The sequence below is a fragment of the Megascapheus bottae genome, chromosome 2 (assembly GCF_031878675.1).
Source record: "Megascapheus bottae isolate mThoBot1 chromosome 2, mThoBot2.hap1, whole genome shotgun sequence".
NCBI lineage: Eukaryota > Metazoa > Chordata > Mammalia > Rodentia > Geomyidae > Megascapheus > Megascapheus bottae.
Window position 1 is genome coordinate 20310672 of NC_143510.1, and position 14792 is coordinate 20325463.

Genomic DNA, 14792 nt, shown 5'->3' on the forward strand with positions numbered 1-14792 from the left:
TCCTATTTAGGAATTTATGGAACTTATATGTTTGCAGGCGTCAGAAAGTCTTTTTTATGGAGCCCCAGTGCTTCACAGTACAATATTAATGTACTCTGTTTGAAAAGCTGTAATAAATTATATTTTTAATGCTCTTACTCTGGCTTTCTTGAGACGCATACATTCTTGGCAAACAATCAATAAATAGGGTGATCAAGAGTAGAGGCCAAAGAATTTGCTGAAGTGCTGTTTTTCCATTTTTAATAGATAAAGATCTAACAATACGGACTGCTGTGTCTGTTCATTTCAGGATCAATATATTCTTTGTTTTCACCAAACCAAGGAAAAAATAAATGATTGTATGATAAATGTTATTCATCAAACACAATGAAACTCCTCTGCCTTCTAACTTTATCTACTTAATATTCTTGGTTGCTAAAACATGGCATTTTTATCCTCTGCTTAGCAAATGTACAGAAAAATCTGATTCCTATATATGTTATTATATGTTATTTAGAGAGAAAAACAAAGGCTCTTAAGAGACACCTAGAACACTTACTTCAGGAGGTACTCTAGGCCAGCAATATCCAACACAGGTAAAGTTGTTAAACTTCATCAACTTAATACTGACTGAGTCATTTACACATCTTCCCTTTACAAATGTGCCTAAATCTGGCAGCCTTTATCAACAACAGTTAAACAAGGAAAAGTTCAAAACTAGGATCAGGAGGGTTTTCACAGCAAAATAATAAAGCACCAAAAAAAAAAAAAAATGACATCACCAAACTTTTAGATCATCTTATGTAAGGTTTTCATGATCTCTGAAACTGCCTTCAAAAAAAGCCTACAGAAAAAGCTAAGGAGGTTCTCAAACAATCATTCCGGGTGAATCAACACAATCCACATACCCCTAACAACAATGACAACACCTTATGAATAAACCCTTGCAGAAAACGAGGCCATTACACTTAACCCTGTGCTCATCAACCCAGCAGAGGATTCTGATCTTCAGAGTAAGATGCTCTACACAAGCACAGAGCCTATACTATCAAAGCATGGTGAGCACAGCAACCCAGAATGGAACTACATCAAGATCAGCAAAGAGAATCCAGGAAAAGAAAACACAAGCGTGTTCTACCCCCTCCCTTCCCACAGTGTGGCCTTGGGTACACTTCAATGCTGGATGCTTTCAAGAATCTGGTTTGAAAGTATTTACCTTTCCTAAGGTTGGTCTTCATCAGATGGCTCGAGTGTTTTAAAGGCACTCCCTGCATTTTTGCACCTGTACTCCCAAGCCTTCCTCTTCCTAGAGGGCTCCCATTCTGCTCCAGGCGGGCAATCTTGGCTGGTGGACCCTTGGGATCACTCACATTATTAGACATTTCTGAATGCTCTTTCCCCTGAGTTGCCTCATTCAAATGATCCATACTCAGTCACTGTCTACAGATCACCTGTCAGAATGTAAAAAGAAGACACGTTAGAATAGGGTGAAGAATCTGGACCTACGTGTATCTTCCATATAAATGTTTTGCCTCTAGACATTGGTCTCTACAAATGTACTTGTACAATTGCTTACTTATACATACTACAAATGCAGGTATATTTCTAGATAGTAGCACGTTTCTGTCCAAATTAACAGAACAATTTGTGAAAGGTATATGGGTACGTACACACACACACACAAATAAAACTTGTCATCTGTAAATAAAAGTGAAAGAAAAAGAATAAGGATGGCTACAAAATTAAAAGAGAAAATATATTGTTTGTGTAGTCCCGAAATTTAAAAATTAGAAACTCATGATAGACCATGGTAGCAATATTTTAATGAAGGCTAGACATAGTATCACAGTCCTAAATACTAAATTTAACGCATGTTTATGCTTTTTATATATTTTAATTTTGACATATTTGTAAATGTCTGTCTCAAAAGAATACAGCAAACATCTAAGTGCTTTTTAAAGTCCCCATTGGTTTCACAAGTTAATGCACTGAAAAAGTTCCCTACTATCTAAGTTTCAAGAGTTCCGTGACCTGTTAAAGATCTAGTCAAGCCCCAGGTCAAACATGTGACTGGATCATTTCACTCCTAAGCAAACAGGAAGGAGTGAAGGGTTTCTTTAAATTTCCCAAGTACTGAAGCATTACAACTTGCCTTAATACTTACATTTCCATTACGAACACCATTAAAACAGCAAAAAGCTTGAAAGTACTTTGTGATGAAAACAACAGGCTCAAGTACCAAACTGACTTTCAAAAAAATTTTTCAATATTGGTAAAACACAATCTTCCATTTTCAAAATGAATCTCACTATGCCAAAGTTACCACCCTCCTTTCAGAAAATTTTTTAAAGACAAAACACATTTTTCAGTTACATATTATGTTATACCTCAGTTCTCGTGCTGTTTATAATAAAGCCAGTAGTGTAATATCAAAATCACTAGTAAACTACAGTTTTCACTAGAATTGATACAAACAGGTGAGAATTATTCTATGAACTTTCATCTTACTTCTAAGCACTGGGATTATCAATATGAAGAAGAACCTCTTTGAAAATAGCAGAAAGAAAAATGATAATTACTACTTTCTTCCAGCCATTTAGCAATTCATTCTCTCTCTCTCTCTCTCTCTCTCTCTCTCTCTCTCTCTCTCTCTCTCTCTCTCTCTCTCTCTCTCTCTCTCTAAGTAGAAGACCAAAGCTACTCAGACCTGGAAGTGTTGAAAGCCAGTTTGTATCAGCATGACTTTTGTGCAAACCTTTTTTTTTTTTTCCCCAGCTGTTTAACTATGGTCTACTTTGTCCTATATAATCAGGAAAGGAGGTAGATGTTAATCTGGAGGTTTAAAAGCAACTTTCAGAATGCCAATTGAAGAACTACAAAGTTTGAGAATAATAATGGCTATTTATCTTTGTGATGTGAGGGGGGGGGCACAAAGAGAACTAAAGGTTTCCCACCGCTGACAGAGGTCCCATCTGGTTTTGGTTATGAGGTTCATTAACAATAAATGTGCCTTTTTTAGCCACTTTTCTTAATCAAGATTATTCTTTTTATTATATTAAACTACAGTCTAAAGCCAAAATTAGAGACTGATGACTATTAACTTATTCAAAACACTCTATAATGTTTCATGTAGATTAGAACGCAGGGCTGCTTTTTCTAAAATTGGTTGCTTTACCCTAGAGGCAGAAGATGAATTTTAAAATATATGATTTGAAAAGAAAAATCTTTTAACCCTTAGAGCAACTTATGAAAGGAACATTAGAAAAAAAAGGAGAGGGGGAGTAGACAAAAGTTAATGCTGCAAAACGTATTAAGTAATCTGGAGGCTCAACAGCACTTACAAGCAAGCGGTTGGGCAAGTGAAAGTGATAGATTATAATTAAGTTAATGTATTGACAATCAAAACATCACACAGGTCAGGCAAAATGGTCCTTTGAATACTCACCTAAAGCATCTATTAAACACTAAGTCATCCTGTAAAAAGCTTTACATTATAAAGCAAAATTACATGCACATAAAACACCCAATTTACTCCTTTAAACTCTATGCCTGAGGCTAAAGTTCACCAAACCTCAGTCTGAAATTGAAAAGAACCACCTCAATCAGGCCCCTGGACTGACAGCAGAAGGAACTAACTATGGTCTCAGAACAGATGCCAAGCTGAGGAGTTTTGAGTTACACATCTTAAAATCCTTTATACAGCAATGTTTGATTGGCACATATTAAGCAGACTACTTTCTCAAAAAAAAAAAAAATCCCATCTCCCTGCCCATAAACTAAGACCTTATAGGATAATGACTGAAGGAAACCTTGAACTTGATCACAAGCAATAATTTCCCTTCAAAAGGAAGAAGAAAAGCACATAATTTCGGTTTCAATCAACTATTTAGGTTTTTTTTTTTTTTTTTTTGTATCTTGGGATCTTTTCAATGAGTTCCTCGCTGTACTGCCTTTTCCCTGGCCCCAGAGTACCCCCACATAATCACATTTTAAGAGATTGTACCCTTATCCATTCCATATGGCCGGCACGATCCAGGCCAAGCTTTCACGGTGACCTTTTAAAGAGACAAAGAAGCAAAGTACTATCTAGAAACAGAAACACGGCAGTTTTACAGAGTGAAATTAGCAAAACCGACCTGAAACTCACCACTTCAAAACTTGACAGCATATAAATAACAAAAACAAAGGAGATTTCCTTTGCAGCCCGGGTTCTCGAAGTGAAGTTCAAGACTGATGTGTTCTATGTCCTTTTTTTTTTTTAAATTAAAAAAAAAAAAAAAACAACCAGCAGCAGACCTGAAGGCGACTTCCCCTGAAATTGTATTATTTTCTCTCTTCCCTTACCCCCGCCCCCCCCTAAGCGGGGGAAGGGCAGAAATAAATGTCTGGAAGAGTAGCCATGGGAGAGAGGGTGGGGGGGCGGCTTGGGTTTTGTTTTAAAAAAAAAAAAAAAGAAAGAAGGGAAAAAAATCACAATTCGAAAAACAACATATATGGTTTGTAAAATGTCCAACCTCAGAGAACGGGGTTTCCGACGGGGAGGAGGGGGAGGGAGGGAGAGGGGGGAAACAGGGAGGAGGGAGAAGATAAAATTGATCTGACAAGTGATTCGTGGGGGGGGGGAGGTGAGAGGGGTGGAGAGAGAAATCGGCTTAAAAAAAAAAAAAAAACCAGCAAAGGCGTTTTGAGCTGTGTGGTTGTGGCGCTGGGGAGGCGAGGTGATGACTGAGGAATCTCCAAAAAAATAAAAAATAAAGAGAGCAGGAAAGGGGAGGGAAAATTAAAAAAAAAAATCACTGCGGCCCAGGTCTACCGGCGAGGAGGGGGGGGCCGGAGGTGCCCTCTCCTCCCTCCCTCCCCGCCGTCCACCCCCCCCTCCGCTCGCCTCGGTTCCGGGGTTCGGTGCGAGGACGCCAAGTCTACTTGTGGCTGTCACTTGCGCCCGTGTCCTCGGGGAGCCCCCCGAGAGCGCACGCGGGGGAGCCCCCCTCGCCCGAGCGCGCGTCCCCACCCCCTCCCCGGCCACGCCAACAAACCTTAAACTTTGTGTCTTTTTTTGTTTTTGTTTTTTTGTTTTTGGTTTTTACCCCCACAGCCTCGCGCCCCTTCCCCCCCGTCAAGGGCATCTACCGGGGGACCGCGAGGGTGGGGGGCCGAGGGTCACCCCGGAAAGGCACTAAGAGGCCACTTTGGATTCCGCCCTCGCCGACAACAGCCCGGAGGACCCTCTCCCTGCCCATGGACGCGGGGCTGGGAGCGTCTGGGGAGCCCCGGTGAAGAGGGAGGGGGGACCGGGGAGAGGGTGTGTGTAGGGGGGGAGAGGACGGGAGAGAGGGGCCGGGGAGAGAGGAGGACGGGGGGAGAAGGAGAGAGCGCGAGCGCCCGGCACCCCAGCCGTCTCCGCCGCCGCGGCCGCCACCGACTCCCCGCCCCCTCCCCCAAAAAGTCGGCCGAGCCCTCCCCGAGTCCGAGGTAAACAACGGAGCGCCACCACAATGGCACGGGGACCCGGGCAGGGGAAGGGAGGGGAGCGGGCGCCCCGGGCGCCCACGGAACTGATCAGGAGTTTCTGGCACTGCGAGCGAGGGGGGCGGGAAGCGTCCTCTGGAGTCGCCCCGGCTTTAAGGATCGCTCCCCGGGCGGGCTAGAGAGAGGGCGGCCGTGGCCGTGGCGGTGGCGGCGGCGAGGCCGGTGGTGGCTGGGTGGCACTGGGAGAGAGGTGTGCGCGCGTGTTTGTGTGTGCGTGCGTGTGAGCGCGAGTCCCCGGACGGGGCTGCTCCCCTCTCTCTCTCCCTCTCGCTCTCTCGCTCGCTCTCCCCCTCGCTGCCGTCTCTGCCCCCATTAAATCACGAGTTGACTCATCCCGGCCGCTGTCGCCGCCGCCGCCGCCGCCGCCGCCGCCGGGCCCCGCTCGGCTCCGCGCGTCCGCCCGGGCTGCCGCCCTCCTCGCCGCCGCTGCGCCCGCTGCCGCCGCCGCCGCCGCTGTGGCTGCCTCTTCTTCCTCCTCCTCATTTTAATACAGAATCACCCGGCTCGCAGCCCCAGCCCCGCGCGCGCAGCCTCCGCCCGCCCGCCCGCCGCCGCCGCCGCCCGGAGCCTTCCCCAGCGGGGCCGGCTGCTCCGCCGCGTCCGGGGCGCGGGGCGCGGGGCGCGGGCGCGAGCGGGAAAGTGGCGGCGGCGGCGGCGGCGGCGGGGGAGGGGAGAGGAGGGGGGGTGCGCCGCGGAGGAGGAAGGCGGCGGCGGGGGGGGGGGGGGCGGGGGGGTGTGCAGGGTGCGCGGGGCGGGCGAGAAGGGTTGGGGATTAAAACCCGGGCTGGAGGGCCGGGATCGGGGAGGGGCGGGGGGGGGGGCGCGAACGCTGGGGAGACAAGTAAGTAGTGAATGAGTGCCGGGGGGGTGGGGGGCGGGGGGGGGGAGCGCGGCTTCCGGCCTCGGGCGCGCAAGAATTTGTAATGAGCTTGATTAGAGTGAGGCGGCCCGACATTTATTACACACAATACCCAGAATAACAGGGCGCTGCGCGGGGTGCGCGCTGGCCGCCGCCGGGCGCGCCGGGCGGGGAGAGCGCGGGAGGCGGGGGCGCGGGGGCTTCCCTGGCAGCGGCCGCCGGGCGGGCGGGCGGGCGGGGAGGGAGGGCAGCGCGCCGCGCGCGGGCGGGCGAGCGGGCGGCGGCGAGGGCAGGTGTGCGAGTGGGAGCCGGGCGGGAGGAGGGGCCGGGCTGGCACTGAGGAGGGGGGGGGGGCGGGAAAATGAAAGTGCGGGGGAGGAGGGGGCGAGGGCCAAAGGGGGGTGGGGGGGGGGAAACTAACCAGCCACCCACAAGCCACAAAAGCCACGGGAGGGAATGCGCCGGGAGGCCGGCCGGGGGGGCACCCGAGGGGCGGGCGCGGCGGGGACAGGATGCGGACGACCGAGGAGCGCCAGGGCCCGGCGGTAAAGGTGGGGTAGGGGAGGACCCCGGGGCCTGGACGTGCAGGTGACCCGCGTGGAGGGCGCGGAGGTGGGGGGACTTGAGGAAGTGGCCGCCGGGAACCGGGTGTCCGCAGAGCTCCCCCAAGGAGCGTGGGGAGGGGGGCGGGGGAGGCGTGGAGCAGTCAAGGCCCGGAGCCTAGAAAGGATCCCCCAAATATTTACCCCCCACCCACCCCCAGGAAAGGTGGTCCCCAGACTATCGAGTCAACATTGCCAAGGATGGAGGAAGAACTCTGTGTTGTCAGAGCCATGGAACACTCAGAAGGAAGTACTAGGCGGCCTGTCCCTGGTCAAGGGAAACAAATTTGGGTCACTTGGAAAAGGCCTGACATGTCACTATTGTAAAGGAAAAGATGTCATCCTCCTCGAAATAATTTGCATTCGGCATCTGGAGCCAGTGGCAGTCAATACTTTTGCTGCAAACTTCCCCTTGTTAGACTAATGGTTCTGATCGCCCAAGAAATGATCTTGGTTCAGATCGTCTATTAAATACAGTTTGTATAAAAATAAAAGTATATCTCGGAAATAGAAATGCATCATCCATCACTTAAGGGTTGGTACCATCATCTGAGCACCTTAAGGTAGCTAATCATACACGAAAATGTTATCAGAATTCGTATTTAGAACAACACTGGTGAGAATAAGGAAAATTAAAGATTTTTGTTGCACGTTTTAAAAAGCAACAAGTTAGTACAAGTACTGGGATCAGAGAAAAATATGCAAATGAGCTGTTTAAAGCTACCAGTGCACACTGTTTAACTCTAGAAATCGAAGAAAAGCTAAAGACGAGGTAGAAAATCAAGAGTAAGAAATTATGGCCGGGGGGTGGGGTGGGGGAGAGAAATGGGTAAGTTTAGAAGAAACAATGAAAATAAATCACTTTACACATAACCCAAGTTTCACCGGCGAACTAGGAAAGTTACAATTGAGAGAAGAAAACTTGCATATTGGCAAAGCCTTGAGCAAAAGATGAAAGATGTGATCCATTATAACACTGTATCCCAAACAAGAAAAATAATTCAATGCAATCTTCACTCAACAGCCTACTTCATTTTTAAAAGTTGAAATATAGGGAAAGACTAAAGAAATTTGAATAAGGAAATGCAAAAATGTGGAAAATTGGAACAATTTGTGGGAGTCTGTTCTGTGGATGGAAGGTTAAACTCATTTTAAAAGATTTTTCATGTGCAACAAGAAAAAAAGACCATCTCTATAATGACAATGATGTTCAATATGATAGGTTAAAATTGAATTTCTGACGTGGGTATTTCAGTAGTTGCTTCAATTGGCAAAGCTTAATATGTTTCGCTGAAAGATGACTTGTTTTCACTAAGGATAGTGTATTGTGATATCATGCCAAATAAGTTTTAAAAAACGATAACAAGATTTTTTTAAAACAAAAATTAAGAAGTGGAGGTTTGGCTCAAATGGAAGAGTAGAAAAGGCCAAGCAAGAGCCAGGGGTCCTGAGCTTAGGCCCCAAGTGCTGGCACAAAAAATAAAATTTAATTTTAGGAATTATTAGACTCCAAAAGAACATGTCATTAAACCATGCAACTTCACCTCAAATTGTCTAAAAAAAAGAAAAAAGTTTGAGCTAAGAGGAAAAAATACTCTTTAAAAAAAAAAAAGGTTACTGAAAAATATCAGTCTTAAAGACACATTGGCATGAAATGTCGTCAATGTTTATCCAATCATTTAACACAAATAAATCAGACAAAATGCCTCCTGATTGCCTAAGTCTACTAATGACATGATCAATGCTAATGTAACATGGGAATTAATAGTCTTTATGTCTTGTATCCAGAATCACAAACCTATTCATAAACATAACCATAAAAGTGTGTAATAAGGATTGCCATGAAAAATGATAAACGGAATGAGCATAAAGGCATCTAATAATGACTTTATTATAAATCGCAACAATATAGTACACTCATGACTATCAATCACATGTACATGTTAATTTTTCCTAAAGCACATTCTTTATTCCACAACTATATGATTATAAATGATATAGATAAAACAGTAGATTGTGGGTTATATCCTAGCAGTATGCTACATCAGTGAATTTAATTAGTGTATTCATTATAGCCACTGAATACTGGCCAGTGTAAACCCAAATCAAAATTTAAAAAAAGGAAAAAAAGACAACTGGGATCACCTTGTATAGATAAGCATAAACTGTCATGGAGAGGTGAGGCAAAAATATTAACTGATTCTACACAGATATCTTCTAGTAAATAATAAAAATGAAAGAAAACAAAATAAACTTTATAAATCTTGCTATCAAAATGGAAAACTTGAAGGAACATGAAATATTACAGGCCAGATGCATGAACTATTTAGCATGTGGACATACAGTTCATCAGAATGCATCAATTTTGTCTCTCATGGAGACATTTCATACTGGAAATATGAAGGAAGAAAGATAAAATATCGTAGCAGGTCTACACTAAAAAAACTTAATCAGAAGACTATTGCATGTTTCAAATGGCAACGTATTAAGATAAATATGCAGGCAGATATCTGAAAGCATTAAAACACATTCAGTGTTCTGAATGGCACATATATTTGTAATAAACAGCAAAAGCATTTAGAACCTGAATGCTTTTAGGATACAGCAACTCCGCCAGTGACTGTGTTAGTAAAGCAATGCTTACCACCATAGCATTTTCTAAGGACATCTTTTTTTTGATTCAAATATAGTTGGCTATCTCTCTATACTCTTAGAGCAGCACGATTTATGTAACACATTGCTCTTTGTGTCATATCAACTCTTTGTTTTTTGGCTTTAGCTGCAGGTGGTGTTTTCCGTGTATGCGTTTCTGGGAATATGGTCTGTGTTGGCCATATATGGATGTCTATTCAAGCCATATGTTTTGCTGTCAGTTGTCTTGCTTTGTCTCTCTGGGATGTCAGGACTCATTTCCACATCATTTCTCGAATTGACCAAATACCAATTCGTAAGAGCTGGGAGGAAACACTGGGGCCACAGCCCAAACAACCTTGTCAAAACATACATTGGAGAGGAAATGCGACATCCGGTAAACATTTGCACTCTCTTATCACATATTATCTATGACCGACATCGGCACAACTGCTCACAAGTTCATAAGTTTGCAGTATGTGTGTGCATGTAGCTTCAACAGACAAATGTCTTTGGGGGTCAGGGCATGACACCTCTGCCAGCCGGAACCAGCCTTGAACTTAGGGTAACTTGAGAAAGCTGTCTCCTGCTTTTCTCTTATTAAACTCTCACTAAAGCTTCCTGATGCTCTGGCCTCCATTACATACTCCCAACACCATCTTATATTTTCTCTTTTGGAAGCCATCACAGTCTTCCTCAATTAAGAATTTGAATAATTATTAGTTTACCAACTATCTTCCTTATTAGACTATGAGCCCTTACGAGTGCACGCTGCATACTGTCTGCATACTGCAACAATATTGGGAACTTCATGAAATATCTGTATAATATTTACATTATGAATGACGATATGAGCAAAGGCTCAATAGCATTGGCGTCCAATTTTCACTACTAATTGCATTGCAGTACTTTCAAAGGTTGCAAAAGTGTAAATGAACAGCGAAGAAGGTGGTTTTATCATTTAATTTTAAATTAATTAAAATTATACAAAAATGTATGCACTTGTTTCTCATCATCTCTCAAGTGCTCAATAGCCCCATGTGGCTAGTTGATATCATAATAAAGAATGTGATTAGGGAAAACTTCCTGAGTGCAAAAAGTTCTATTGCACAGCATCTACTTAGCAAATTCCTAGATTAAAGGCCAGTCTAGGATCTAGAAGTGCTGAATGGTTTCAGACATCCTAGCAATATGTCTGAATCAAGATCACTTCCCACTTTTGAATTAGCAAATAGAGCTGAGAAGTTGCAAGAAATTAAGACTTGCGGACTGCTGAACACAAATTTAAGACAATTGGTAGACAAGCCTATACCTGAAAGGGTCAGCTCTATATTACATGTGTAATAAAAAATACGCATTTTTTTCTCAAATGCTCCTTTCCTTGAGCATTTAAAAAATATAGGCAGGCTGGGAATGTGGCTTAGTGGCAGTGTGCATGCTTAGCATGCATGAAGCCCTGGGTTTAGTTCCTCAATACCACATACACAGAAAAAGCTGGAAGTGGCACTGTGACATCCAAGTCCTGAGTCCAAGCCACAGGACTGGAAAAAAAAAAATCTCATAGGTGAAGTTAACCACAAGGCTAATCTCACCCTTACCTCTGCCCTCATATGAAGCAAGCATAGCTGACCTTAGAAATGGCTCTTTTGCTGTTTTCGTTGTAGGTCCCAGCTCAAACAAGAGAGAACCCAAATGCCACACAAATACTTCAGTACTGCAGGAAATAAAGACAAAAGGTTGAAAATGCTACAGGAGAGCTAAAGGGAGAGTGTTAATGGATTTTAAACCTAGGGCTTGAGTTTTTGCTTTTGTCTGTCTTCCCCAAATAAGATGAATTTTGGTTATACACAGATTGAGAGGGGTCAAAGTTGTTTCCTGATTCCTTTATGGGAAATGTAAATACTTGATAATTTTTGGTATGATTTTAATAGCAGAAAAAGCAAGAGCCAAGTTTATTCGTCTTTGGGGATATCTGGAAAGGAATAGTCAAATAATTGTCTTCTAGAAACTGATAAGATATTTGTACATCTTTTATTACAAAACAGTAAGCAAGCAAAAATTATAAAGCTACCTTTCTTTCTATGGATGTTGGTATGAATTATTTTTCACAAGGCACAATAAGAATAATTCCATCAAGGCCAGGAGTTTGGCCTAGTGGTTAAAGTGCTTGCCTAGCATGCGCAAAGACCTGGGTTCGATTCCTTGGTACCACATACATACAAAAAAGCTGGAAGTGATGCTGAGGCTCAAGTGGTAGAGCTCTAGCCTTGAGAAAGTCCAAGGACAGTGCTCAGGCCCTGAGCTCAAGCCCAGGACTGGCAAAAAACAAAAAAAAAAACACAACAAAAGAATAATTCCATCAAAACTGCTACTTATATCTAGACTTAGATTGGTAGGCAACCAGGATTTTTTTTTGGGGGGTGGGAGTGGGGGAAGTGGCAATACTGGAGTTTGAACTTAGGGCCATGCCTCCAGTCTTTCTTGTTCTAGTTAATTCTGACAGAGGGTCTAACTTTAAAAAAACAAACCAAAACAAAACAAACAAACAAAAAAAAATGGGACAATGTGCATTGCAATCCTCCTATCCTCCTATTTAGGCTTGGTTAACATAGCTTAGATAACAGGCATGTACAGGGCCGGGAGTTTGGCCTAGTGGTAGAGTGCTTGCCTAGCATGCACGAAGGCCCGGGTTCGATTCCTTGGTACCACATACAGAGGAAAAAGCCGGAAGTGGTGCTGAGGCTCAAGTGATAGAGCTCTAGCCTTGAGAAAGTCCAAGGACAGTGCTCAGGCCCTGAGCTCAAGCCCAGGACTGGCGAAAAAACAAAACAACAACAACAAAAAAACCAGGCATGTACAAACCTTTTCTTTCAAGATGAGATCTTCTGGAGTTTTGCTCAGCCTGCCCTTGAACTGCCATCCGCCCAATCTCAGCCCTTGGAGTAGCTTGAATTTCATAGGGATTCAGGTGGGAGCCTCTGTACCCAGCAGAAATGATGTCTGCAATTGCTGCTGGTTCCATCACCCATCTGACAATTACTACCAAAATACCGAAGTGTCAGGATGCCTCATTTTGTTGCTTGGCTCTGAGCAGGGATGCCCTCTCTTCTTTTCTATCCTCATTTAGGGTTGGGGTCTCCTTTCGGCTGTTATTTCTTTCTTTTATTAGGCAGCTTGCTTTTGCCCTTTTGTCCAAGGCCTGCTCCTTTGTTGTATATTTCCTTCTATCTTCTCTCTCAGTCTAAGGTCCTGCTTGCCACGTGACATTTCATATTTATATGTCTCTACCTCCAAATGCAAGGCTCTAAGCATCTTGAGGTTGGGGTGTAAAGATTCCTGGAGTGTCTCACTGTGCTTGCTACTACAGGGAAGAAATTCCTGGACGGTTCTTATGGGCAAGTGCTAAGAATACTGCCTAACCATCTTAAGAAGTGAAGCCAGGTGCTGGGATCATAAGCAAGACTTCCAGACTGCATCATATCCACATCAAATCAGAATGGATAAGGGGGAGAGGTCAGCCTTCAGAGTTTTTAAAGCCCCCAGCAAGATTCTGAGATATAGACAACTATACCATAGGAAAATGAAATATGCCCGTTTGGACAATCTGAGGTGACCTTTTAATCCTGAGGGCATGCAGAAAAGATAAGTCTGTTCTAGGATCAAGCAATAAGTCAAAATTTATACAAAATGTATACGCAAGAAGGTCACTTGTTTCAAACAAAAGTTTAAAAAGGGGGAGTGGTGGAAGGCAAGCTATTAGCTCATTGATTGGGTGAACAGAGGGTGTTTGGGGAACCATGATAAATTAGCATTTGGGCATTTGTTTGAGATTTACCAGGGTGCCAGAAATCCTGTGCAGGTATGTGATTTATCATCACAGACATAAGCAACTAACCACAAAATTACACATGGAAATACAGTTCTAAAACCAGCCTATTATTTACTGGAGCCAGAACCGTTCGAATGAGTTTCCTCTAATTCTTCTTGCAACATAGTTGAGTATGATTCCCCCTCCCTCAACAAAAGACCGACTGGATCTTGAGTGTGCTTCTCCCTGAACAGCTGAAAATAGTTTAATTCATGTCTATACTAAGTCACTGCACTTGAGCAGGAGTAGTCACACCAACCATTCACGCCTTGAAGCCCAACTGCAAGGTACCCCAGACCCTGCCCAACTCTGAAAACTCACAGAAAGCTCAAGTGATTTTACTTTCAATGAAGCCAATCAGCAACGCTCCTGTAATATTTAGCCAAAGTGAATCAATCAAATGTCCTTTCGAGATGCGAGTATTACTGCTAATCTTCCCTATCTTAGTTGTAGGCAGAAAGAATTTGGAACTTACCAGGGCCTGAGGCCTAGTCTAGGTCATTTTGTGGGAGCATCAGCTAAAGGCAATATCTAATACTATGCTGCCATGTCCAGTGCCAGCAGACACTAAGCAAGGGATTGTCCAGTGGAAAGGGAAGTACTGAGAAAAGTACTTCACAAATGGGCAATGATAAAATGCCACCATAACACTTGGAATTTGATAAAGCAAAAGGGAAGTTAAACTCAAAATAAAACACATTCTGCCTGAGCTAATGGAAAGGATTTAGAAACAGACTGTGGCAATAGTTATGCCACAGTGTCAGTGTCATTAATGTCACTGAACTGCACACTTGAAGATCACCAGAATGGAACATTTTGTTATATACCTTGTACTACAATTTAAAAAATCTTAAAATAGGTAGGCAAAATATTCTTTCAGCTATCCTTAGATAATGACAACTACATTGCCATTAAAAAGATCATGCCAAGGCTGGGAGTTTGGCCTAGTGGTAGAGTGCTTGCCTAGCATGCACGAAGACCCAGGTTCGATTCCTCGGTACTACATACTTAGAAAAGGCCAAAAGTGGTTCTGAGGCTCAAGTAGTAGAGCTCTAGCCTTGAGAAAAATCCAAGGACAGTGCTCATGCCCTGAGCTTTAAGTCCTGGGCTAGCCAAAAAAAAAAAAAAAGATCATGCCAAGCCAGATGCTGATGGCTCACACCTGTAATTCTAGCTACTCCGGAGGTTTAGATGTGAGGATCACAGTGCAAAGCCAAATCAGGCACAAAAGTCGGTGAGACTCTTACCTCCAATTAACCACCAGAAAACCGAAAGTGGTACTGTGGCTCAAGTGTCAGAGCCCAAGAGCTCAGGGACAGCACCT

The 14792-nt window shown here is 44.0% G+C and overlaps 1 protein-coding gene across 4 annotated transcripts in view; it reads right to left on the reverse strand.

Moving 5' to 3' along the window:
* Nucleotides 1-4424, reverse strand: part of Satb1 (SATB homeobox 1) — an 85243-nt gene extending 80819 nt beyond the window's left edge. For 3 of the 4 annotated variants that reach the window (XM_090321997.1, XM_090321989.1, XM_090321974.1), the window contains exons 1-2: nt 4127-4424; nt 1196-1430 (exon numbers count right to left, since the gene is read on the reverse strand). In XM_090321997.1, coding sequence (XP_090178123.1) covers nt 1196-1406 — 211 coding nt within the window. In that variant the 5' untranslated portion in view covers nt 1407-1430; nt 4127-4424. Of the gene's footprint in view, nt 1-1195; nt 1431-4115 lie in introns of all 4 variants that reach the window. The other variant, XM_090321982.1, reaches the window with a different exon arrangement.
* Nucleotides 4425-14792: the final 10368 nt, after the last annotated feature.